Source organism: Lathamus discolor, chromosome 2, assembly GCF_037157495.1.
Source record: "Lathamus discolor isolate bLatDis1 chromosome 2, bLatDis1.hap1, whole genome shotgun sequence".
NCBI lineage: Eukaryota > Metazoa > Chordata > Aves > Psittaciformes > Psittacidae > Lathamus > Lathamus discolor.
In genome coordinates, this window is record NC_088885.1 from 10,975,975 (window position 1) to 11,001,873 (window position 25,899).

At 42.8% G+C, this 25,899-nt stretch overlaps 1 protein-coding gene across 5 annotated transcripts in view; it reads left to right on the top strand.

The window, feature by feature from the left end:
• The window catches only part of GLI3 (GLI family zinc finger 3), a 209,470-nt gene that overhangs the window by 104,377 nt on the left and 79,194 nt on the right, over positions 1 to 25,899 (top strand). For all 5 annotated transcript variants that reach the window (XM_065665709.1, XM_065665708.1, XM_065665710.1 and 2 more), the window contains one exon: positions 9,331 to 9,436. In XM_065665709.1, the coding sequence (XP_065521781.1) occupies positions 9,331 to 9,436 (106 nt within the window). The remainder of the gene's footprint in view (positions 1 to 9,330; positions 9,437 to 25,899) is intronic.

Sequence of the window (25,899 nt, forward strand, 5' to 3'; positions counted from 1 at the left end):
TAAACAAACCTAAAAAAAATTGTCATAAGCAAAACCCTGGAGATGTGAGTAAAGAATGAGCAGTTTTAGGCAATTGAACCACTCTATTTCAAGAAGTAGTAGACAAAATACTGTTGTTGTAGTTCTTTATTGGCACTTTTCACTGGAGAGGTTTGGTGTCTCAGCAGGGATATCTCCATGTTATCACTGGGGCACCGGGAAGTAATGTAATTTGACTGTGGCAAGTTTTGTTAGAAATACTTTCCTCAAAGCGTGACTAGAACAAGCTAACTCAGATCGACCGGTATATTGGCAATATGACATTCTCAAACATAGGCTGAATGAACACTAAGAACACATGTCAATAGGGCAAATTAAGGGAACCTATCATAGTTTCCATCATCATAATGATCTGAAACACAAAGCATAACAATGAAATTGAGGGAAGAATCTCTCAAAGAAACTGAGGGAGGATCAGAGAACAAGGAGGAAGAAAACATCTTAAAGTCAAGTACTGAGCAATGTCAAGAAGTAATAATCAAGAGTCAGTTTGTGTTGCCTTTGCTTGGCTTGAGTAGCGCCATATTTACTAGAAATAGTAGGGTAGGTCACTGCCACATGGTGAAGGCACTGTCTCGTAGTGGGAAGATGAAAGGTACTGTTACTTGAGACTGTGTGTAAGCAACACATACCCCTGCTGGAAAGAGGAATTTGCAGAAATAGGTTATTTGTATTATAAATTTCTAAGGCTTCCTCTTCCTGAACAGTGTCATGTCAGCCTACATGAAAACCTCATGTCCAGTAGTGCAAGGGTGACAACGATATAGCTTTCCCAAGCTGGAAGAAACCCAGGGAGCAAAAGCAAATGACTGATTAATTTAGAATATGAACATAGAGATTAAAGGATGCAATAAATGTATACTGTTGAGTGGCCGTAGGGCACACGTGATAACTGCTCATCTGCAAGAGCTTGAAGAGTGTAAACACCACAGAAGGAGAGTAATTGCTAAGGATGGTGCAGAGAGAAGCTAAATAATTACAAATATTTGGATGAAACTTTAAAAAATCAGGTTGAACAGCAGGGAAAAAGAATCTCTCCAAGTGTTCATCTGATTGGGCATCCCATAGAATCTGAACTGTTTTAATATCTAAAAATAGACATAATTGATCTAATTATACTTTTCCCTCTCTAATTCCTATCATGCCATAAATTACTCATCAAAGCTGCTAAGTATAACCTATTTCCAAGTCTTTCACCCTGTCGTCCAGACCTTCAGCTGCTGGAAATCTGTTTAGCTACAGTGATCTTCATCATGGTGTACTGATACCTAACTGAGGTTTGACTTTTCAGATAGCTTTTAAACATGATTCTGATAAACAGAAGAGTACACAAGTCTTCAAAGCATCCCTTAAACAAATAACGTTTGCAGACTGACTCACAGTGCTGATAAGAATATCACCAAAGCACCAAAGCTCATTGAATGACCTGATTTGTCTTTATTTGTTCCTACATCAAATCAGCATCAATAGAAGGATATTTCTAGGGTTTTTTTTTCTAGTTTCTAGCTTTGTTACCTCTCCTTAGCCAAACTTATGTCTGCACCTGAGAGGTATTTGTCATTGCTGAGTTAATGCATGCAGCTGATAGCAGGGCTTTCGAATGCTTCTGCTGAGCCATAGGGAATAACCAGTCTGTTGTGTGGCAGCTCTGTGTTCCCACTGGTTAGGAAACCCACCTTAAACCTCTGCTAAGGAGTAGCTTGGAGTGGAGAGCTTTGCTGTGAGATTTTTCCTTTAGTTCTCTCCAGCATGGATCAGGATGATTTTTCTTTTATATTATTTCATTTATTTAATTTCTACTTTGTAGCTCACCTCCAGCCCCTGGAATTTGCTGTGTGTTACAGCAATGGGTATGCACATGTACATAGGTTTAGATAAGTTGTGTATATGTTGTGGTTACGATCCAGTTAGTTGCTGCTCATAGAGGAGGAGATGTTGTAGATGTGATCATAGAATCATAGAACATTTAGGGTTGGAAGGGACCTTAAAGCTCATCCAGTTCCAACCCCCTGCCATGGGCAGGGACACCTTCCACTAGATTAGGTTGCTCCAAGCCCCATCCAGCCTGGCCTTGATCCTTCTTACACATGTGTAATCAAAGTTAGAATCATAGAATCAACTAGGTAGGAAAAGACCTTTAAAATCATCAAGTCCCGAAGCATTCCACAGCAGCTGGTTGAAACCACTTGTCTGGGGCTGTTAAGCGTTACACATGGATGCTTGTTTTGTTTTTCATAATTCCTGGAGGGGGGGATTTTTTAAGCAGTGGAGGATGCAGTGATGTGCAGTGGCATGAGAAGTTAGGGGGAGCAGCAGCAAAACAGCAATAGCAAGTGTGTTGCAAGGCAGAAGCTGAATTATTTTTTCACTGCAGAGCCCATTGGAGGTAGTGGAGGGAGGGATTTCTTTTGTCAGCTTCCTGGCAGAGGACAATTTGTCATTTTCTTGCAGAGACCACATTATAAAGTTTGTTAAGAAATGCTGCATGGGGTCCAGAGGTTATGAAAAAGAGGAGCTGTGCCAAACTAAGAGCCAGCTATGGCAGAGGAAACAATTTTCCCTCCAAGTAACGCTGGGATGAGGTTAAGGTGTCTTGTCTTCTGAAAGCATGGGCTGATGAGCTGGCTGTATGCAACCATTGTTCATGTCCATGAGGGTTTTCTAAGGTTGCTTATTGGGTGAAGCAGTGAGTGTTGTTTGGGTGGAAGAAGCTACTGAGGTGTGGGATATTCCTGGTGCATTTCCAGCAATTTCCTGTTTGTTCTTGTGCAGACTGTGCTGGTGGAGTGCCTTGGCTTTCCTGCTCTAAAAAGCGTGTGTCCTGGGGGGAATGTGGGGTGGCAGTGCTGTGCCCACCCCACTCATCGGGCAGGTTCATGACTGCATGAGGAGTCCTTTCTTCGCTTACCAGTGAACCCATCACAGTGGAAACAGTTATTTTTAAGTCACTGGGCTGTGATGAATCACAAATGATGTTCTTAAAAGATTCTGAGACTCCAAGGTATTTTGTCCATGCAATAAATATATTTATTACCCTGCGAGTCTGTCTGTTACAGCTTTTTTGTTTCTCTTTTTTGGATGGACAAACAACAGAGAGCTCTGGAGTCAGTTGAATGGATTTGAGGAAGTAGAGTTAGTATTCCAGAAGGCAGTCCTGCTCCTCAGACAGCAGAGGTGCAGTGACTGGGAGGAATAATAGAGCGTTCATACTGAAATCAATCCAGCAGTTATTTAGCCAGTACCTGCAGCAAATTTGGCATATTAAAGACCTCTCAGTGCCAGCTGATGAAATCATTTCCAGCCACTTTTGTTCCAGCACACTGATAACTGCTTCTCCTTCATGTGTTTGGCACGATGGTTGTTGTGGAACTACTAAAAACAATAAAGCATGTTCCCACAAGGTGTTTAAGTTTACAAACTGAAAAGTGATAAAATGGATGGCAGGGATCTAAATCTTCATTTTTGGTTTTACAAAGGTAGAGACTATTTTTCAGCCATAACAAGAGGCACAGAGCTGGATCTGTGCTCTAGTTTGTGAGGGTTGGCCTGGAACTCCTGTGGTTCACTTCTAAGATCAGCATATAGGCTGTGTGCAAGCACAAGCAAAGGGTGGGGAAGTCTGATCGTCATTAATGCACACAGACACATGGAAGGGATGTTATCTGATTGAAGACTGTGTTTTTGTCTGAAAGTGTTATATCTACTGTATGTTATCGCATTCAACATTAGCGTTACTGAAACAGAGAGGGCTTTGCAATTAAAAATCCTTTTTCTCTCTCTCCTTCTGTCCATTTCTTGGCTTTATCCATTTATTCACTTCCCCCCCCCCCTTTTTTTTTTTCCTTTTTTACATCGCTTTTTCTTTATCCTACTTAAAATCTCCTCCTCTGTGAAGTCAGGTGGTGAGTAGTCACATCCATGTCAACACGACGGTTGCCACATTGGAAGCGTGCATGTGCATGCAAGGACACATGGGGACACACACAAACACAAAAAGCCTCCTAAGAACTGGCTGTAGCACATCAGTGGATGATCAGCTTACAAATAAGCAGTGCTTCAGATGGCAGCCAGCCACGCTGAAACAGCAAAACCCCAGCCACCATAGGGAGACTCTTCAAAGCGCACAAAGTTGAGTGCATTCATTCATGTGTGGCTGGGGCTCAGTCATTTTTCTTCCTGATTAAAGCCTCTGTATGAGCGTACGTAGAGAACATAACTCACCCGTTTTTGAAAGAGAGCTAACCCCCCCTCCAAGACAACATGTGCTCTTACTGAGCCATAATGCGTGCTGTAATTAAAGAGGAATCCAAAATAAGATCTTTACTTGGCAAAAAGGAGCCTGGTTCTTGCCATAAAACCTTTCAATACCATTAAGTTCAGATCAGTTGAAGCAAATGTATGTGAAGAAACAGTGGTGCCCTTAGGGACTCTGCAAACCTGAATATTAGAAAATTCCCATCTGGTGATCAGCTTACGAACCAAAGGAAGTGTAGAAGTTTGCTGGCAAACTCTTCAAAACTGGTCTGTGTATTGAAAAGACGTTAGCAGGAGGCTATCTTTTGCCTGATATTGTTACATCTGGTGTGAAAGCTTGGTACCACCGAGTTCGGCATCAAGACCACGATGAATTGAGGCGGGAAGGAGATTTCACCTCAAATGAGGTAACAGCTGAGATAGAGTTTTGCTCTTGGCTCAGTTCTGACATGAAATTGGCAAGATGATCGTCCTGAGGACAAATCTGACAAGGGCTTCCCGTGCTGGGCTTGAGTCCTGTGTTTGCCTGCCCTGCTCTCAGGACAGAGGTGCAGGCATTGGGGCCACACCAGGCGCGTTCAGGTCAATGCAGGCATTTTCAGCAGTAGCAGATGTTTTCTTGATGGCTGAAAAATGCAGCCTGTCATTTCAGCAGCCATCTCCCTCAAGGGTTTGGCAGGGATCACAGGGAGCTGGAGCAAGTGGGTTAGCTGAGGGCAGAGTGTTTTCCTAGCCTTACCTTCCCAGGTGAACTTTCCCAATGTAGTGGTCCCCTAAGTGATTTGACTTACCCTAACTGAGCAAGGCTTATTTGAGAGACTACAGAAAAGTTATCCTTAACTTCAGTGAGCTTTGGAGCAGCCCAACCTCTTTTGTTGTTGTCTCCACATGTTGCACAGCACCATTGAGCCTGCTGGCATCTACCTTTCCACCAAGTCATGCAGTGAATTGCTTCTGCCTGCTGCATCTTATCAGACTTCAGGTTTGCTGTTCAGCAGCAAGGACCATACCTGTCACTTCTCTGTTTCTTTCCCTTGATGCTGCAGTAGAGCCCTAGGCTGCTGACTTTCAGGGAACAAGTGTAGGTCTCTTCTTTCTTCCTGTATGGGGATGATTGTAATTTGAGACAGATGATCCTATTCACTTTCTTTAAGAAGGCAAGAAAGATTTGTGAAGAAGAAATAAAGAGGCACATTTAGCACAACAAAAAGTCAGCATAAATTGTCATATTTCCCAGAAAATCTGACAGTGCTAAAACTGATGAGTTTGTAGCATTTCAGGCAGTTGCATCTCCCATTTGGTTTTGAGGAGGCCCTGTTAGCTATGCAGGAGACAGGAGAGAGTCCAAAAGAAGCTTACAGTAGTAGGCAGCAGAGAATGCAGAAGGCAGCACAATCTACTGAGTTCAGCAGTGCACATGGAATGTGTTTTAAGTTCCAGTGCCTTGGCTTATCCTTACAAGTTCTTGAAAGTAGTGACATTAATCAAAGAATCAGATACTGCTGCTGAATTGGAACTGAGGGCTCCAAGTACATAAGCAGCATCTGTCTGTCTTGACTCCTGTACTTAGGTCAGGGAGTCTCCGCAAGGATGTAATTGAAGCATTGGTCCAGAAAGTCATGGTTTCCTTTTAACGTCTATAAGAAAACTGCCTGGCATACGTTGTGGTGGTTTGCAACTAAGCCAGAAGTTTTAAGAAGTTACAAATGGTGGTAAATAGCTTTTCTAGCAGAATAGGAAGCTAGTTTGTTGATCCATTTTGGTGAATGGAGTTCCTCTTTGCTAAGGATGGGAGTTTTGTCTTTGCACTTTAAATGAGAAACCCTAAGATGTCATATAGTATCCTGTCTTTGACACTAATTTGCCCCTTGGGTTTTTAGATAGACAGAGCATCTCTCACAGCCAGGAGTCAGGTAGGTCCAGATTCAATTCTGTTCTGTGAGCACTCTCTCTCATTCTTTACTCTGCTACAGCATAAATAATAGTGGCAGAATGTAACTGTAATATTCTGATGGTGACTTTAATGAAATAGTTACTGGGTGGGATATGAACAAGCAGCATGAAACTAGCTACAGCCTGAGTTACTGCTTTGCAAACTTTTTACTATGTATTTCCATATAAATACATGTCAAGCGATTACATTTTTATAGCGTTTCGAGTGAAGCCCTGGCTGATGGCTGCTTTGGCACATCTCTGTTTGATCTAAGAGGCTTTCCATATAAATATTCCATGTTTTTCAAAGTGGAGTGGTTTTGGACCCCCAGGCACGTAGAATTTACTGCCTCTGTGTTGAGGGCTGACCCAAACACAGCAGAGTTTGAATTCCCTCTGTAAAATTGACTCCACTAGTTCTGCACATTATTCTCCCTGTCTCCCATTTAGCATGTTAGTCTGCTGACAGTGGAGTACACAGCACTTAGCAGCTGGTTTGTGGAACCATCAGTCAGGAAATTATATGATAAATAGGAGGTAGCCAGGTTTAGTGGCACTTTATTCTGCTTCAGCAGTTTTAGCCTGACTTTGGAAAAGTCATCATGTGGTTTTTCTTAAGGGTTGCAACAGGAGATGGCTACAGTGTGGTAACTTATTACACATACACTTGAGTTATGATGTTCACCAGCTGTATTGCTCATGTGTAAATAATAAACTGTGAGATGGATAATTATGTTGGGTTTTGATATGCAGCTCTGCTCTGGTCGGTGCAGGGCTGACAGAGACAGCTCCCTGTGCTGTGATGGAGTACGGCTGTTTCCCAGATGGAAACTGCAAACAAGATGCAGCTAAGATACACAAAGGAGCCTAATGTGGGAGGACTCCAAAAGGTGTTCTTGAAGATTTATATCCCATGTGTTAAATACAACTTTTCAGTGCTCTGTGTTGCATAGGCCCCACAAAGGGGAATACCCTTTTGGGCCTTTTAATACTCATTTTCTATTTCCCAGGTAGGGAAAGGTAAATAATCACATTCAGGAGGGTTAAATGGTGTTTTGCTGCATAAGTATTGGGACTGCTTTTAATGGATAGGTGTTCAGCCTGGGTGAGGGTGGGCCTGTGAGGAGGTTTGGCATCCTCAGTGGGATTGCTTGCCTTGACTGGCTGGAGTGTGTACTGTCTGACATGCACAGAGGTGACAGTATATGTGGTCTCATCATACCAGTGAAGCATGGAACAGGGCAGGCAGGGGAGTGTGCTAAAACACACTTCTCATGTCCCTTTTCCCCCTCCTTCTCCTTGGTGGCTTGCAAGGGACGTGTTTCAGGAGGTAGCAGCAAGCATCCTCTGCTCGGATGATGATGGTGTGTTCACAGGGGTACCTGGTCGTCTGTGACCCACCTTTTCTTTTGGAGAAGCTTGCAGTAGATTGCATGCCAAGGTCCAGTTGGTGCAGCAGAACCAGAATTAAAGCTACTGTGAGCTAGCAGTAAGCCACAATTCTTTTTCATTGACGGAGCCTTAAGCCCTGAGTCAGTAAATGGCAGAAATGTGCTGTGGCTGATCACATGCTGGTGATGTTTCACAAAACCCATCCATGCCACTGAACAGGCTGTGTCAAATGTTCCCAGGTTTTCCTGAAATAGTGGGAATTTTTCCTCAAAATTTACACAATTTCACCTTCATCTCCTCCATTTACTGCCTCAGGACCATGAGGTTTGTTCCTCTTGTTCTTTCTCCCACTTCAAAACAACCAACCCAACTTTTGACAAGCATCAAGGGGAAAAATGCTTTTGTATTTAATCATCTCTAGCTGGCATGAGGGAGCTGCTTTCGCAGATAACATAATCTGAAAGGAGGATAGCATTTTTGCTGAATAGAAAAGGTAGGAGATACACGGAGAAGATAACATCAGCATTCAGCAGGCAAAACCCAAAATAAGCTTGGTTTTACTGCTAGGGCATAACTAAAGCTTTTTTTCTAGAAGCATTTTAATACATCCGTGACATGACCTAATATCTGTACGCCTCAATATTTGGTGTGGGATAAAGACATGACTTCATCCAAAGTGGCAATTGGGTAATAATTGGGCAGGATCAGTTTGTTTTGTGACCCTGGAGATGCTCAACATCGCTTTTGTTTTGAGCAGCTAAACAGGCACTAACCTCTTTTGGGCACACAAGTAGCACCAGTGTGCTGATAGGTAGAGCTCTGGTCCATGTGCCTTGTGTCCTCCAAAGCCGGGAGGCAATCTTGCTGCAGAAGTGGTGGGCTGCTGTGGGGTGGGGGGGCAGAGCCTGTGGGGCAGCAGGGGCACATTCCCCCTTTTGTCATCCTCATTACTTGGGCTCTCCCAGAACAGCAGGGAACAGGAGCCCTGGCAGCTGCAAACCCACTGTCTTGTTGGAAGCCTTGGAGGAGATGGGGCAGGGGAGCTTACTGCAGGATGGGGATAAAGAAAGCGCCTTTCCCATTAAGAATGGTATGTGAAATGCCCCCCCCCCGTCCTCAGGCACATTCCTCTGGATGCGGCCATCGGTGTGACATAGTTAAGCATCTCCAATAAGGTCTTTCCCAACTGTTTCCTTTTAACTCTGTTGTCTGATTTACTCCAGATAGTAATACCTCATTATGCCCCTTCAGTTTTTTCTGTTGCAGGACTGTGTGTACATCTCTGAGGACATAACGGGTTTTTATTGTATTGTATTCTCTGCTTAGGCTTTTCATCCTGGGACGATTTCTTTTTTTCTTGTTTTAATAAAAAATAAATAAATCAGGAATGCTTATGGAAGGCTTTATGGTCCTTTTGATCTGACACTTCACATATGGGCACATAATTATTTATTGAAGACTTCTTTATGTCCCTTTCCATTTAGGCTATGGAAAGAGAATATTGAAATTAGTAAGTACATATCCATGCAAACACTGTGGGCCAGACTGTCCTCTTGGGCAGATCTGACTGACTGCAGCAGGGAAGGAGAACGCGACCCGGCAGCCATGGCACTGCTGACACATGTTTTTCAATGCCTGTGTAGTCCTTATGAATGTTGTTTGTAAAGAGTTGTTGGAGATACTCAGACCTGGGAACCTTGCTTGTCTTTTCAGATCCGCCTCACCTCTTCCCAGCATTCCACCCTCCTGTACCTATTGATGCGAGACATCATGAGGGACGCTACCATTACGAACCATCTCCCATTCCTCCTCTGCATGTGTGAGTATTCAGTGGTTCCCTTTGCTTCAGCCTAGAAGAACGGGCAAGTATATGAGCCTTCGCGGTTCTCAGAGCAATTCCCCTGGAGTGCTTTGCCAGCCTTCCTGGAGGGCAAGACTTACTTCTGGAAAGCATTGAAGTTATCTGTTCATGAAGCAAAATCCAGGCTGGATTCCTGAGGAATTCCTGTTATAATAGGTGTCTGGCAAGTGTTACCTCTGTGTTTTGCTGACATTTATTCTGTGTGCTGTTGTTGTATAAATACTAAATTAGGAAGTGCTGAACCCTGTGAAATACAGCCAGACAAAGCATGTATTTTGTCTGTATTAGGCTTGGGATTCTTCACAGCTAAAATTCCCTCTCATGCCAACGATTTTGTTTTCCCAGTGACTGCTATGAAGCATAATGAAATTTTTGGTAAATTTTCCTAGTCCCTGTTGTGTGCATACACAGGCAATCGGTTGATTGATGGGAATGTCACCCAAACAAAATGGCAAATGTGATAGAGCACATGGTTTACACAAAGATAAAAGAAATGAATACCAGTGATAACGTGCATTAGAAAAGGGTGGTAGTGGTGAAATCCTGTAGAAATAAATATCTTATTCTTTGTGGGGAGACGGATACCAGCATTGCAGAATAAAACAGTTGTGTCCAGAAAACTGCTATATACCGTTAAAAATGGAGCCGAAAAGCAGGGCTTGGTACTTTGCTAAAAGGCTTGATACATACATTTAATCATATCTACTAATCACCTCTCATACTGAGAAAATACAAGAAGAAAAGCACGAGTAATACTTTGAAGAATAATGCTAGTTGTTTAGATGGCAGATTGCTTTGCTATGGCTATTAGTTACAGCTGTGTAATTACATATATGCAGAAGAAAAATGAAGTTGTTTTAAAACAAGTCCTCCTCTGTGAGCAGAATTAATTGATATTAACAATCCTAACTACATGCCCAAGTGCACACACAATATTTTACTCACATTTTTTTGGGGTCAGTCTTCTATTACTGCATTGTAATTTCAGAGCAGATTTGCCTTGAGGTAAGTAATCAATCTGTGTTGCAGTCTTCTCGGGCATTAGAGGAAAAGTGGGTATTTATAGAGAGTACAGAAACTTGTGATTTATTCCTCAAGAGTTCCTCTGATGCATCGCTGTTTGCACCGCAGTCAACCACATCGTAAAATATATTCAAATACAGTTTGCTGCTAAAAGCGGTTGTAAGCTGAAGGTGGCAGGCTCAGACGGTCAGCATATGGCCATCCTAGATTTTGTGGTGCAGTGAATGTTCTGCTGGATGCTTTGGGAAGCTGGAGGGGGTGATCTTGCTTCCTTCTGAAGTTAGTGGGGAATTTGTCTTTGGTGCAAGGCAGATGAGGTAGGATGCCCCAGGAGGTGTTTTAACCTCCATCAGATAAGGACTGTCCCCCAAAACCTGGGTACTGCCTCTGAGTCTTCATGGAGGCTTCTGGATCCCGTGCCATGTGGGACCCGGCTTGGCTGTGCTTGAGCCCTCTCTGGAGCCTGAGCCCCATGAACCCAGCCTATCCCATTGCACCCTGTGCCCGCAGGCAAGGCTTTTGGGTGGGTAGATCACTGTTCCCCACTTCGGGTGACAGCAGGGAATCCTATCTTGGGCTGCATCCAAAGGAGCATGGCCAGCAGGTCAGGGAAGAGGATTCTACCCCTCTACTCTGCTCTGGTGAGACCCCACCTTCAGTCCTGTGTCCAGCTCTGGAGTCTTCAGCACAGGAAACACATGGACCTGTTGGAGAGGGTCCAGAGGAGGGCCACAAAATTGCTCAGAGGGCTGGATGAGGAAAGGCTGAGCAAGTTGGGCTTGTTCAGCCTGGAGAAGGCTCTGGTGAGACCTTATTGTGGCCATTCTGTTCTTAGAAGGGGCCTGTAAGAAAGGCAAGGAGAGACATTTTAGCAGGGCTTGTTGCGGTAGGATGAGGGATGGTGGTTTTAAACTAAAAGAGGGGATATTCAGGCTGGATGTGAGGAAAACATTCTTTACAACAAGGGTGGTAAAACACTGGCACAGGCTCCCCATGGTGGAAATGTTCAGGGCCAGGCTGGATGTGGTTCTGAGCAACCTGATCTAGTTGAAGGTGTCATTGCAGGAGGGTTGGACGAGATGACCTTCGAAGGTCCCTTCCAACCCAAACTGTGCTGTCGTTTTATGGGAAACTGGGACTAGCAGCCTGTGCTGCTAAAAGTGCCAGAATTCCTGAGAGGCACAAAAGGTGCTGAAAATGCCTCACTTGGTGTTCAGTGTTAGTCCCCACTGATGCCAAAATCAATGCCCCTCCTATGGAAATGTGCTACGCACTGTACGCCATGCTCCCTGCCATACCCCCGGGGCAGCCGTGATTCAGCCGGGTCCTGCAGAGGCTTGTTAAAGGTGAGGAGATCTTGGTGTGATGTGATACGACTGCAGGCAGCTGCTTTAGGATACACTCTGATATCAGCCCAAGCTTCAAAGTCAAAATTTCCTTGATACCAGCCATTGAATTTTCCATTAACTTCCATCGATTCTTCTGCTCGTTTGGTTTGTGTCACCGTTGGAATGAGGAGCTGATCACTGACTCCCAACAGCTTCTTCATAGATGTTGGTTTTGTTACACTTTTGCACTTCCCAGGATTATGTTTCAGTGTATGTATGAGGTAAACACCCAGCAGTTTTCTTGCAAGTTTTACAGAGCCTGGTGTGGGTATGATTTAGGAGCGTTAGATTTGGGATCATTTGGAGCCATTACTTGAACTGCTGTCCTAACAAACATCCAAGAAGGAATAAGAACTGGGTATGGGAAGCTAGTTGAGAATTCTGAGATAAAGTAGCAAGGACACCACTCGGGATACGAATGTTTACCCACAGCTTTATCAATGATTTTGTTGTATGGTGGATTTCTCCTCAGCTTCGTGATGCTCTCAAATGTGTGTGTGTAATATAAATTAAAAAAAAAGGGGGGAAAAAATTACATCATTCCAGTTATCCAGGCTCTTAGAAATGTGTTCCAGAACCTGTCAAGCCTTAGTGGAATTAGTTTAGGTATAATACAAGTGCAGAAAAAGCATGGAACGGGCCTTGTCCGCGTGATACCCACAGTGTGTGCACGTAACTTTGAGCAATGGCCAAGTAAAAAAGAAAAGGGAAAGGAGGAATTTTTCAGGTGTTTCAGGGCTCTTACATACTTGCAGCTCAAAGAGGTATATATATTTCCGTATATATCTCCTGTAGTTTTAATTGCTGATGGGCAGAACTGTTGTATCCCAAGTTTCAGCCTGGAGCCAAATTTCGTCATTTGAGCTATAAACCCCTAAAAAAGGGTTTATGTTTATGATGGAATTGCTGACAGATCCTTATGTATAGTAGGACTAGCAGGCATTGCTGTAATTATGCTATCGTATCCTATCATTAAAGATTTCAATTGAAAGAGGTTTATAAATTGCTCTTCCTCTTAGATAAACCACCCTACATTAAGGCATCAACGATATGGTGCAGAATTAAATTAAAATCTCATAAAATGAAATATGTTCTGTATTAGCTGTTTGACACTTAATTTGCCTCTGAATGAGTAGAGGAAATCACAAATTAACCTGCCTTTGTTTTTCCAGCCATGGCTTATTAGGTGTTAGAACAACTGCAATTACAGCCCAATAATAACCCCCAACCCTTATGAATATGTACTGAAATGTGTCACTTTGTGTTACCAAAACCTGTTTGTTAGGACTGTGTAGTTATCCTTGAATTTCTACAGCACATCTTCGGTTTATACTTCAGGGAAGATGTATGAAACTGAAGTTATTCTTTGGTGGCAACATATGAACAGTGTAATTGGAGCTGGAGCTTGTGTATTCCTTTATTATTTTCTTTTCCAAATTCAGGGCATTAATTTAAGAAATTTAAGGCATGAAGCTTTAAGAAAAACCCCAGTAAACTAGAATTAACTATTGCTACTTTTGATTGAACTAGCAAGTTAAATTGCTTGTTAAACATCATACAATTAAAACATACCAAAAGCATGGCTTTACTAATCCCACTTCTTGCTTTGTTCTTCTTTGTTGTTGTTTTTGTCTAGCTCTTCCTTAATTTTCAGAATTGATTTCTGAAGTAAGTTACTAAAGGAGAAACTGAAGCTGAACTATGTTTTGACCCTAGACATTTGCTGGTCGTCCAGTAGTGGGATGCCTTCCCCAGCTGGTGTATTTAACTGTGACTACTTAGAAAGCTACCATTTGTGGACATTCCTTTGTTCCTTCCACATATTTACTGAGTTGTGTTAATAGGTTGCTCCCAGTCTGCTCCATTTCACAGTGGGGTTGGTCAGCCTTTGGAGGCTATCTAACCTGATATTTCCAGTCACCAGTAATGTGTCTGTGAAGAAAGCATGCTCCTGCAGAGGTGACTGGTGGCAATGTCAGGAATGACTCCAGCGTGGTGGCCTGTGTATGTCTCCAAGCAGTTAACACATGTAAGCTAGTAGAAAGTTAAAATGTTCGGGCTGAATGAGAAGCTACAGCATGCATGTTCTGAAACATTCATCCTTTTAGTCTCCATTTCTCTTTCTGTTGCCATCCCATTTTACGTTACCTCTGGACTGTGAGTAATGGAGTGTGAGCAGGTAGATCTAAGAGAAGGTGCACTGATGCTACCCATATGCTTATGGCCAGAGGGGATGCAAGGTAAAGCTGCTGTCTTTTATTGTTGATCCTAGGAATCTGCTTCAAGCTCCGTTTTTCTGACTCCTGATTGAGGCTAGAGGCATCAGAGTTTGGCAGTCTTACATCATGAAATGGTGAATGTGCAGATAATTGTGCATGTGCCTAACATGGAAACCTTGAACAGATATTTTGGGCTGTGTGAATGCACTGGGTCCTAAAGCAAAGCATGTGTTCTGCTTGCAGTTGGCTTCAACTTGATAAAAAGAGAGTCTGATCCTTAGATATGTTATTTCATATCTGATTTATGGAGTCATCAGTTACACAAGGGTGAAAAGGAAAGGAAAGTCAGGTCCAGACTCTCAGCTTTCATCAGCCTCTGATTTTGGACCATGTAGTACAATGAGGCATGTCCAAATGCCAGAAGATTAAAGCTTTGGCTCCACAAAATAATGAAACTGCTTGATAATGAAACTGCTTGCCATACGTTCGATAGGACATTTAGGCTTTCCCAGCCCCATCACTGGTACTTAGATTCTTTTTCATTTGTACTTCTGTTCCTAAGCTCTCTTTCCTGAATTTTTTAAACCTTCTAAGTCTTTTACCTGCTGCTTTACCTCAGTGTACCTCTAAGTTGGAGATTTGGCAAGGAGTCCATCGGCTTGTCAGAGTGTTCATTGATCCTTTCACAGTGGGAAGGAGAGCCCCACCCGGTGTGAAAAACATCACTCCTTGAATTGGCTTTAATTACTTTAAGACTTGGAACGGGTTTAATGGTTTAGCCAGGAGCCGTTGAAGAAGAAAGACTGGGACATGAAAAGATGACTAGCTACAGCTTTCCAAAACCATCCATGAAAGCCTTTTAGGTAAGCAGGGAGAAATCTTGTATAAAATGGGAAGCACCCCAAGAAACCTGTCCTTGGAAGTGAAGTGCAATATCCAGAATAAGCAGCTGCTAATAGCTTGGAGGATTTTTATAGCGAGTCTCTGAGAAGGGAGCAGCACGATCTGGTGACTTGTTAAGGTTATTCAGAGTTTGTTATATGCCATGGATATGCGTGTTGTAGGCTCTGCAAGCAACATGTATCCCTCCTTTCTTAGCGACAGAGCAGCGCGGCAATGGTAATTCACAGAAGTAAAATAGCAGGGCCAGATGCCTGCACATAAACTTCAGCAGATGGTTTTCATTCAGTGCCAGGCCTTTTACAGAGCAGGGAAGAGGAAGCCTGAGTCTAGACCAGAACTCACTCGCTATAGAGCATTGCATCATTTAAAATAGTGAATCAGTGTTTTGTTTAGCTGTTGGTACTTGTTTAGTTATATTTACCTTGCGACTTGCAGATCATAAATTCTCCTTTGCAAGCAGCTTGTAGAGTAGCTTCAGAAACAGACTGCTTTTAAACCTATCTGAAACTGGGAAAACTTTAGAAAGCAAATTATGGGTGGCATATATTGAACTGCAGGGGAGGAAAACTTAGTGAATCTCTTAGATTTTTTGAGGTATGTAAAAGGGGAAAAAACAGGTAAAATGTTAATTAAAATAGCTATGTTTGAATGCAACTGTTTTACATGAGTTCAATTACATTGATTTGTTTGGGTAAGCTGAAGTCTGAAATTTCTGCACGCTCAATTCAGCTCCTCTGTATTTCTCACAGATTTGTTCTCTTCTTACTAGCAATACTGAGAAAACAGTATCTTATTTGAAAGTTCATTTCTGCTGGCAAATAAATTCTAGATCAAATAAGGATTCACTGCTAAAAATCGTGCCCGTTTTTATTTAGCAAGCACATTTATATGAAAGTCAACAGACTTGCCTCTAAGCGCACCAGATTACATTTGGTTCACATCGTTCATCTGTTTCTGTGGCGGATAATACTTTGTGACATAATCATTTTCTCTGGAGTAGCTAATTGTAATGCCAAGGAACTACAGATTTATAAAGGGGAAACAATAGCAGCAGATAAATATTGCGTTAACAGAGGCTCTTTGTTCTTCTCCGACAGCCAGCTTGATTTCGGGATGGCTGGGGAAGTTACAGCAGATTGAAGTAAGGGGAAAAATTTGGTGGGATTTTTAATGCAGAAGGAAAAGTTTGTAAAATGCAATGGTTGGTTTTGTTAAAAAGCCTTTGGTGGAAACTTCCCCCAATTTTTCCTCTCTTTTTTGTGTTGAGAAGAGCTCTTGAGAGGCAGCAGCCCCCCAGCCTTAATGAGAAAGGCATGCTTCCACCAGCTGCACCTCTCACGATACGGTCCCTTGGTACGAGCAACAACTCATGGGACAGCTTTCCAGGGTGATGTGGAGGGAGGAAGAAGAGAAGGAAGCTCTCAGTGGTCCTCAGGAACAGTTGTCTGCTGGTCTAAAGGGAACTGATTTCTTGAGCCCTGCTGAAGAGGCAGAGGGGCACAGGTGTGTCTTGTGGGGCCCAATCCAGTGAAAGGGATTCTTGAAGAAGTTTGTATGGGTTATGTTGTGGCAGAGAAAGAGCTCTAGGTTTATCAGCAGTGGGGTATCTGTCAGCATTCAGCAGCACTGCCACTTAGCTGGTGTACCCCATCTGGGCAGTTAGTGGTGCCTGGGCCAATTTTCGGCTGCCAGAAGCGGTTCCTTAAGGTGGGCTTTCACACCAGCATTAAGAGATGATGGAGGCAAAATGAATGGCCGTCAAAGTCATGCCTTGGAACACCGTGTTGCACATACACTTTTCTGTAGACTGAGGAGTAACTAAGCATGACTTCAAGCTTTCAGGACGCTGCTTGTGTGCGGATGTGCATCCAGGTGTGTGTATTTGTGTGACCATTCGTCCTCTTTACATAATAGGGTGACTGTCTTTGCTTACATTTGTCACAGACTGAGTCATTCTAGATCTTTACAGTTAAAACTAATGGAAGGAGCTACACAGTGTGAGAAAGATGGAAAATTAGAGGGGAAGATGTGAGCAAAACAAGTAGGAAAAGTATTCATGGGCAAAATCATTGAGAATGTATGGATTATTACCTTAATGTAACATCTAACCAAAAATACATAGAGTAGCTGCAATGCTAGAGTTCTGCTGCTTGAAATTTCTACTATCTCGTTCTGTTATCAGCTGCAAAGAATGCAGGCTCTAAATATAGTGCACATTCAGAGGCTCTGAGCCTGTGGTTTCTTGGACAAAATTCCTGTGTTCTTTGTGCTGTAGTCAGCAGTATTAGTCGAGTGAGCAGATATTGACTGTGGTATTCACGTGCAGTGAACCAGAAGCAAGCCAACTCTATAGAGGCCGCTGTCAAACTTGTTGCAGTGGCCTGTGAGGTACTGGACTGTGACAGACTCCTTTTTCTTTTCAGTACAATTCTTCCACTCATGTTAAGTCTTGCTTCAAAGAGAACTGAAATGTTACAGTCTTGGCCTTCTTTTTTTTTTTTGCCTTCTTTTTTAAAAGTGTACTGGTGAGATTTCTGTGTTGTGAATTGGAGGTCCCTAAAGTGAGAGTAGGTATAAACTGGAAGTAATGCGAGCGATGAATACATCTGCAGTGTAGGAGCACAGAGCATCTTCATCATACTTCCGTGCAATCATTCCCTGACTTAGAGACTCTCCTCCCCCAAAGAGAAACATCATGTCCTGTAATCTTGGAGTATGGATTGAATTTAGTTCAGACCTTTTTCCCCAAAGGAAGAAAACCCAGAAGTTAAATAACGCCTTGTGTCCCTTTTTGTCACCCCTAACTCAACCCACTGTATTATATATATATGTCTGTATTTGTTTGCTTATTGTAACAGAAAAGCAGGGTCTTGAGCTGGTGTCAGCTGTGCTGCTGAGATGTTGATACTGATACTAACCAGCAGTCCCTTGGGTATTCTTTATTATATGATGCTAGGAAAAAAAAGGCCCTAATTCCACCCAAAGGAATGTGCTCAACGGGTGTTTTATCTGTGTGCCTCAGGGTAGGCTGGGCCAACATTTGTGGCTGATGTTATCGATTAGGAGAGGAAATGATGTAAAGAAAAATTATACGCTGTTTGTTGCTCTTAGGTGCTTTATGTGACCAAGGAAGGACTTAGGACCTTATTTTAGAAGCAGCTTTTCACTGAAGCTGGGCCATATGAAGTTGTCATGAATGACCAGGCAAGAATACAGTGCTTGGTTTCTTCCAGCACTGAATGTGTAGGTCTGAACCTACAGCAGGTTAGAACTACATTTATAGTCAACTTTATAGGGTAATGTTCTGGAGACCCCACAGAGGTTACACACAGAGGCAAAGCATCCTGAAGCCCATGAGCGAGGAATACAAAGCTTCTGAAGGAACAGAGCTATTATCCTCCTGAAAGCATTATTTATGAGGTGCCGTGACCATGGGTGTTAAGGATCAGCAGAAAATTAGGGAGTATTTGGCATGAGGGAGAATTTCTAAACATATCAGATTTAAGTGGCTGTCTCTTTAAAGATACACATCTTTCTGTATCTCCTGTTGGAAGTCGGCTTTGATTTATCATGCCTTTTCCACTGGCCTGTGGAAGAAAAGATTGATAGTCTAGTCCACTTTATAGAGGCCACCAACAGAAATAGCCCCATTTAACTACACTGTAGACAAATTCGGCAGGGAGGGCAGGAGCTGGATGACCAGGGCCAATCAGGTGTTCTCTGCTTCACCCTGGAGGATCACTGTCACCGTACATCATCAAGCCAGTACCAAGAAAGCTTTCGGAGCTGCCTCTCTCTTGGTTTGTCATAAGCATTCCTCAGATGTCAGACATCCACCCTGGCACCTTTTCTGGGGACTGTGTTCCTACTCTTGTGATCAGACTGAATTGCAGAGGTGCTGAGGGACCAAATTTGGATGCTTTTAAGATTTAGCTGGACAAGATGCTGGGATGTCTAGTCTAGGTCATGCTTTTCCTAGAAAGGTCGGACCAGAGGATCTTTGAGGTCCCTTCCAACCTGTTACTCCATGATTAAATGTATATGTAAGTTGTCCTGGTAGTGCAGTTGTGTCCCAAGTTGGACAGTTTACTCCTCTTGGGGTTTTCATCTGCATGCCTAGCTACGTACTCTGTTGAGAGAACTAACAATGCTTGCAGCTTACGGATAGTGCATTTACCTCAAAGACTTAAAACCAGAGTTTACTATTTCTCTAAAAAGTGTGCAGCTGGAACATTCACTCACTTTATTCTTAGTGCATGTTTTTCATGTGTTTTCACCTACAGTCACACTAGGAGTGGTGTCCCCACTCATTTCTAGCTCTTAAGGTTGTTTAAAATTACAGCTTTGCCCAATAAATAATTTTTAACTAGTTTTGTGCACAAATGGAGCAAGAATCACAATGTGAAGCCTTTATCTCTTGTTTCTTCTTACGGGTGTGGTGTTACAGCCATTGTATGTTCACCATTTGTGAGAAACAATTTGTAGAGCAAATAAAGTAGCACCACAGTGGCTTTCAGTGCCTGCAAGGTCAAATAAAGAAGGTGGCCTGGCTTAGCCCCACGTGAGAACTGAGTGTTTTCCCTCTCTGATTTGATTGCCCCCCATCCAGCTCTCACATGCGGACCTTCAATGCTGGCAGAGGAAACACAAGAAGTGGGTGTTAGCAGAATAACTTCCTTCCCCTCACCAAACTTAGCAGCATTATCTTAGGCATAACTTGTGCTTCAGGTACCTGTGAATACTGCTGCCCTCATGGATGCTGGTGCTGATCCGTGGCTCACCTACAAAAACAGATTTTTCTTCCCCAAATCATGGGTTTGCCCTGGGGAGGTGGGGTGTCATTTCAGAAAATAATCTGTGTATTTTATGCAGAAATACATATGCATACGATTTTATACAGAAGTTTCTATACATCTGTATAGCTTTATTTTTTCTGCTGCAAGTAGTAGTGTTAGGTGAGAAATTCTAGCTGCTACTCTCTCTGTTGAGTAATAGTCACTAATTCTTGTATCAGGGCTTTCTGCTAGTGTTAGTGCAGAGATGTGAAGGAAATCCAGCCATACCCCAACAGAAATGATTAACGCTGAACCTTCACATCACTGTTCCTGTCGGAATTGTAGTCCTTTAAAGTGAGAATTTTAGTCCCTTCACAAACAAATTTAGCAAGTACAATAGGAGAGGCATTCAGTCACTGGATTTTGACTTCTGTTATTGCCAACTTGCTTTAGTTTTTAACAGCTAAGATTTATGTTATCCTATGACTTTAGAAAAGCTTTCTCTCTTCCCCCAAATCTTTTTGTAGTATTGGGGACGTGACTTAAGAGTAGGCACTGGAAATGAAAGCTGGGGGGTTTGTCTTGCTGTGGTTTTGGATTTAGAAGAGTGTTTCTTGGCATCGCAGAACAGGCGTTGACGAGAATGTTCATTTGAGGCTGCTCTGCCGGGAGAAGGAATTCCTGCCTTAGTGGGAGGAAGGAGTTAAGGAAAGAAGAGAAGCTGAAATCAGCTGAAATAATAGTGAGCATGGCGTTTTCCAATGAGAGCTAGGGAGAGCTTAGAAAAACCATCAGTGAATGAATGAAATGGGAAGGGTACTTCAGCACTTAAAGTGCCAAACACTTCTTTCTCCGAAAATATAAACCCATTAAATTATGGGAGTAAAACCCCATTAATTGGAATTGCTGGTTTTTGAGAGAAGATATTTGTGGAATTCATGTATGTATCGGTAAAGTTTGATTTTACTGTCACAAGTCATACCCGTCACAAGAAAAGCTTCCCCTGAATACACATGAGTATTATTGAGATTCAGGATCAGCCTCAAGCTTTTCTTTCTGGTCAGGTAATGCCCTTGGATGGATGCAGTAATCTGGTCCTGGTACTGCAGGAGTAGATCCCTATTAGCAGTGCTCTTGCACTGAGTGCATTGCTGCACATAGGCAGGAGCCCTTTGCATGCTGGCTGCATCCCCTGCTGATCTGTGAACAGCAGAGAGCGAACTCACAAGTAATTCTAGAAACCATTTAAACTCTGGTGGGTTTGTCCCATTTGGATGCTTTTCTTCTTCTCCCAGTCATACATACCTGTATGTATGTGCACTTTCTCTGTCATGCATAATGACTTCAAGGTTATTTTTTAAAGACCTTCAGGCATTTTGGGAGTGTTTTTGAACCGGTGCACCATTCAGCAATGAATTGCTTGTATAGAGGTCTTCTTTGATGGGCTTTTTGTCATGTGCCCCACTGAAGTTTTAGTGTACTCAAGCATTAGAAAAGCCACTATTTGAGCGTCTTTGTTTTCTTTGTTGAGCTGTTTATTTTGCTTTCTTCCCACACAGTTCCCTGGCCTGCCTCTGACAACTGCTTTTCTGCATGAATTACATTCCTCGGGGCCGCAAGTCTCCTAATTCTTCCAGTCGATTTGATTCCTGCCTGTGTGATTAGTCCTCTGCTCCAACACACAGTTGGTCTTTGCCAAGCAACTGCTTGCTAAGTGCCTTTAACATGAAGACCTAACTACATTTTTTAACCTCATTAGTGTGTAGGGCACTGCTTCATTCCAACTTAATAGCATGGCCACTATTGAATCATCACTTGCACTAAAACAGGTTACAAAAAGGTTACCTAAGTTGTCTGGGTTTCGTTTTGTATGACTGTGTTTTTGCTGGATAACAGTTTCTCTCAGCACATGTCTAGGTTTAGCATGTAAGTTGCTTTTTGGAAGGTGACCCATCGATTCTCCTTGGGTAGATTTGCAATGCTGAGAAATTTTGCATTTGTAGGTTCAAAAAGAAACTCGGCACCTATTTGGAAATCACAAATCTAAGTAATAAAACCAGTAAGAAAATGTGGTTTGGGAGAGAAAGAAGGAGGAAGAGGGCTTGGCAGAGCTGAGAACGTTTTCCTGCCTGTTTCAGCTTTAGAATTGCAAAGATCTCATCCTCACCTGTTTCATTACAGACTTCTCGCTGTAATGCTGGATTTACAGCGCTGCGGCCACAGTCTGCATTGGTTCACTGTGTCTCACGGGATCAGTTTTCAGCTGACTGTATCATCACTGAAATTTAGATTTGGGTTGCAGTTGTGCATAAACTCGAATGGAAAAGGCGTTACAGGACTTGCAAATGTTGTAAAGGCAGTGGAAAAACATGAAAGTTTCCTAAGAAGACAGCATCACCAGGGAGCTGGGGGAAGAAAGGAGGCACCGGGTCACATGCCACTTGTGATGGTGCATTTGTGCAGTTGCATAGCACAGCCACTCAGAGGGTGAGACTTCATGATTAATGGTGTTTATTCTTGACAGAAGCCTCCTTTATTTATCTGCAATACAGTTTAGTGATTTTATCAGTCACCTGAATGAAAAATATTCAGTCATACCAATATTGCAGTGTAAATTGAGTAGAGTCACTTTTTATTATATCTTTCAGCCTTATCATCTGCACAGTAATTTTCTAGCAGGGGTTTGATATAGAAAGGCTGGATTTAGCTGTACTTGACACAAAGCCTCTTCAATTTCCCCTAAAAGTTCAGGCTACTCTTAGAAATGTGTATAAATATATATATATATAAAACCCTCTTATCCAAGCAATTTCAGGATTTGAAAGAATAAAGATAAAATGCTGAAACCTGGATGTGAGAAATGTTTGTATGAAAACATCTCATAGCTCTGAAGCCACTGGTGAAATGCTCTTTCGTGTTTAAGCTTGTGGCTTAGTGCAGTTCTTTTTGCATGGCTACGTAGTCCGACTTTCTTCTAATCAATCATCATCCAACTCCAATCAGCATACAGGCAGAGCCTATCGCTCATCCCGGGTGTAATTTCAGAGTTGAAGACTATAATGGCCACATACAGCACATTAGTCACTGTGATAACAGCTAGTGGCACTCCTGAGGAAGGGGGAGGATGGGGGAGAAGGGGGATAAAATTCTTCTCATTCTCACAGTGCATTAGTGAAATAGGAGCAAATGTTAAACAAATGTTTATTCAATTAGCTGACTTAACAGCATTAAGTGTGAGAAAGCTGCTTGACACTCCTTTGACCCACTCTTTTGGAGGAGGAGAGGAAGGAGAAAGGGAAGGAAGAAAGAGGTACATGAATGCCATCAGGATTTATATGTGCCCACGTAGTCGTACGATGGTGCTGCTGTGGTTAAACACTTCAAGAGATGGCAGGCCCTGCCTGTAACCGAGAGGAGGCTAAAATTTGAATAGCAAATGAGACCACCTCTAGAGCATCAAAAGAGAATTGCAGAGCAGAGAAGTTTGCTGTAGGAATGCAGTTGGTCATTTTGCTGTCCAGTCTGTTACTAATAACAGCAGATAATGAGTATGCTGTAGATCTTTTATATTTTCCTGCTGCACTTTGTGCTGTAGAAGTTGGAAGATAAAATGGTATGTGATGCTCCATGGTGTAGTCCCTCCTCTAATATGTAGCAACACTTTTCCATGGCTTATTTGACTAACATTTGCTTGTCCTGTGCATATGTTTTATATTTGTGATGATGAATTCTGCACCAAACATGGCATTGATACATTATCCTCGATATATTAACGACCACAAGTCAATACGCTTGAAATCAGCTGAAGATGGAGGCAAAACTTACTGGCACAGAGACTGGGCTGTGCTGTGCTGAAATAGGAACTTACCCTACTTACAGTTCATAGAAGTCAGCATAGCTGAGCAAAGAGAGGCAATGCCTTGGAAAGGCTCTAGCAGAAGTGATGGAAATCACAGTGAATCTTGTGAGCGTTACTTTTATTTACTGTTTACATTGCTGTGATGTCCAGCAGCTCTGTGCAGGATCAGAGCTCTACTGTTGTGCAAATACAAGGAGCTCTGCCAGAAAGATCTCGTGGTCGGACCGCTTTGGCAAAGGAACTTTGGTGAGTTGGCCTCAGGGATTACCAGCCCCAGCTGTTTTCCTCGCCCTGAAGATTATCCTTCTGTCTCTCAGCAGGGTCAGACCATGAGCTTTTGCCCCATTTGCAGGCTGGAAACTTGGCTGTGGCTTATTGAAACTGGGTATTGAAGTGGTTAGAGGCAGAGATGTGCTGCCAGTGCCGTTCGGGGGGGGCAGAAGCTGAGTAGTTGGGGGCACTGAAAGCTTACAGAGCTTCTGCAGAATGTTAGAGGACTTGTGCTAGAAGCCTAAAAAGCAAGTGGTGTTTGGAGGGAGTAGTTATGGTCAGTTACGTTTTTGTATGTTTGCATCTTTAGTTTGTACAAGCAAAGAAATTGCTAAGTATCATCACAGAATGGTTTGCGTTGGAAGGGAACTTAAAGCTCATCCAGTTCCAACCCCTGCCACGGGCAGGGACACCTTCCACTACAGCAGGTTGCTCCAAGCCCCGTCCAACCTGGCCTTGAACACTGCCAGGGATGGGGCAGCCACAGGTCCTCTGGGTACCCTGTACCAGCGCCTCAGCACCCTCATAGGGAAGGATTTCTTTCTTGTTTCTAACCTAAATCTCCCCTCTGTCAGGTTAAAGCCATTCCCTCTTGTCCTGTCACTACAGGCCCTTGTAAAAGGTCCCTCTCCAAGTAAATCTACATAATCCTGCTATAGTCACTGGTTTCTTTGCAGCTGTCCTGAGCAGGATTTGGATGAAGGAGAGGCAAGCTGAGATGCTTTGCGTGTAAAGGCCAAGTGGACAGTGTTTCAAAAGAGCACCAGGAGGTTGTGACAGCAGTTGGTGGCAGGAGGGAACGAATCACAGAATCACAGAATTGTTTGGGTTGGAAAGGACCTTCAGAGGTCATCTAGTCCATCCCCTTGCCATGAGCAGGGACATCTTCAGCTAGATCAGATTGCTCAGAACCACATCCAGCCTGGCCTTGATCGTCACCAGGGATCTTAGCTGTATTATTCCTATTTTTAGAGGAAAAGGAGAGGCAGGTTGTCATGGGGAGGTTACCATTGTGTGAGGAGAACAGGAAACCTGGGCTTGAATTGGAGAAAAACTGGGAGACAGTACGTGGTTTTATTTGCATTTTGCATAAAGAAGGAAAAGTAAATCAGTCAAAACTCCATCTGTACGTATTTAAGGAACATGCATCAGGATTTGTATAATGAAATGAACATACTTTGACTCAGTGGCATCTGAAGCAGCAGTAGCTCACTGTAGTCAATGCAGGTGTCCTGGGGGCTGAAAGTCACCAGTGTTACAAGTGACCTTATGTAAACAGAATGTTAAATAATGGAATTGAATATTCATTGCTTTTTACAGCATATGGTTGGGTTATTTTTGAAGTGTTGTAGGTAGAACAGGGTGTATGCGAAAAAGCTGGATCTGAGTTCAGGCAGTCCATCAGCTGAAAAATAGGAATACAGTCACTGACTAGAGATTTAGTGCCTTGATTAATGTAGCCAATTTTTAACTGTAACTACATGATGTTAACACTTCCCGAAGAAGGAAAGGGGAATCAGAAGAATACTCTTTTGCTGTGGAGCATTGGCTAATTGTCATGCATGATTTCCAATGCCGTGAACATCTCTTGTGCAGTCATTTGTGTCTTATTTCTTTTTTTCTGCAATGATACCTTGTAACGTGGATGGAGGAGCATTTTGTTTAACCCAAAGTGAGGTTATTTGTGTATTTTAGGAATTTACATTGCAGAACTGCGCATATTTTGTGAGACATTGTCCGTGCCTCGATGAGAAAACACTAATAATACAGCGTCTCTTGGTATGACTTTTCCATTGCAGATACTGAACACATTCTGAGTGCTTTAGCACAGTTTTACAGATGGGGAAACAGCAGATGAGGAAGTTGGCAAACCTTGTCCAAGGTGGCACAGCAGATAAGTGTTGGAAACCAATCCAGAGCTTGTGTACCTTAAACCCTGATCTGGCTCCCCTTACATGTAAACTATATAGGCATTGACCCGTTC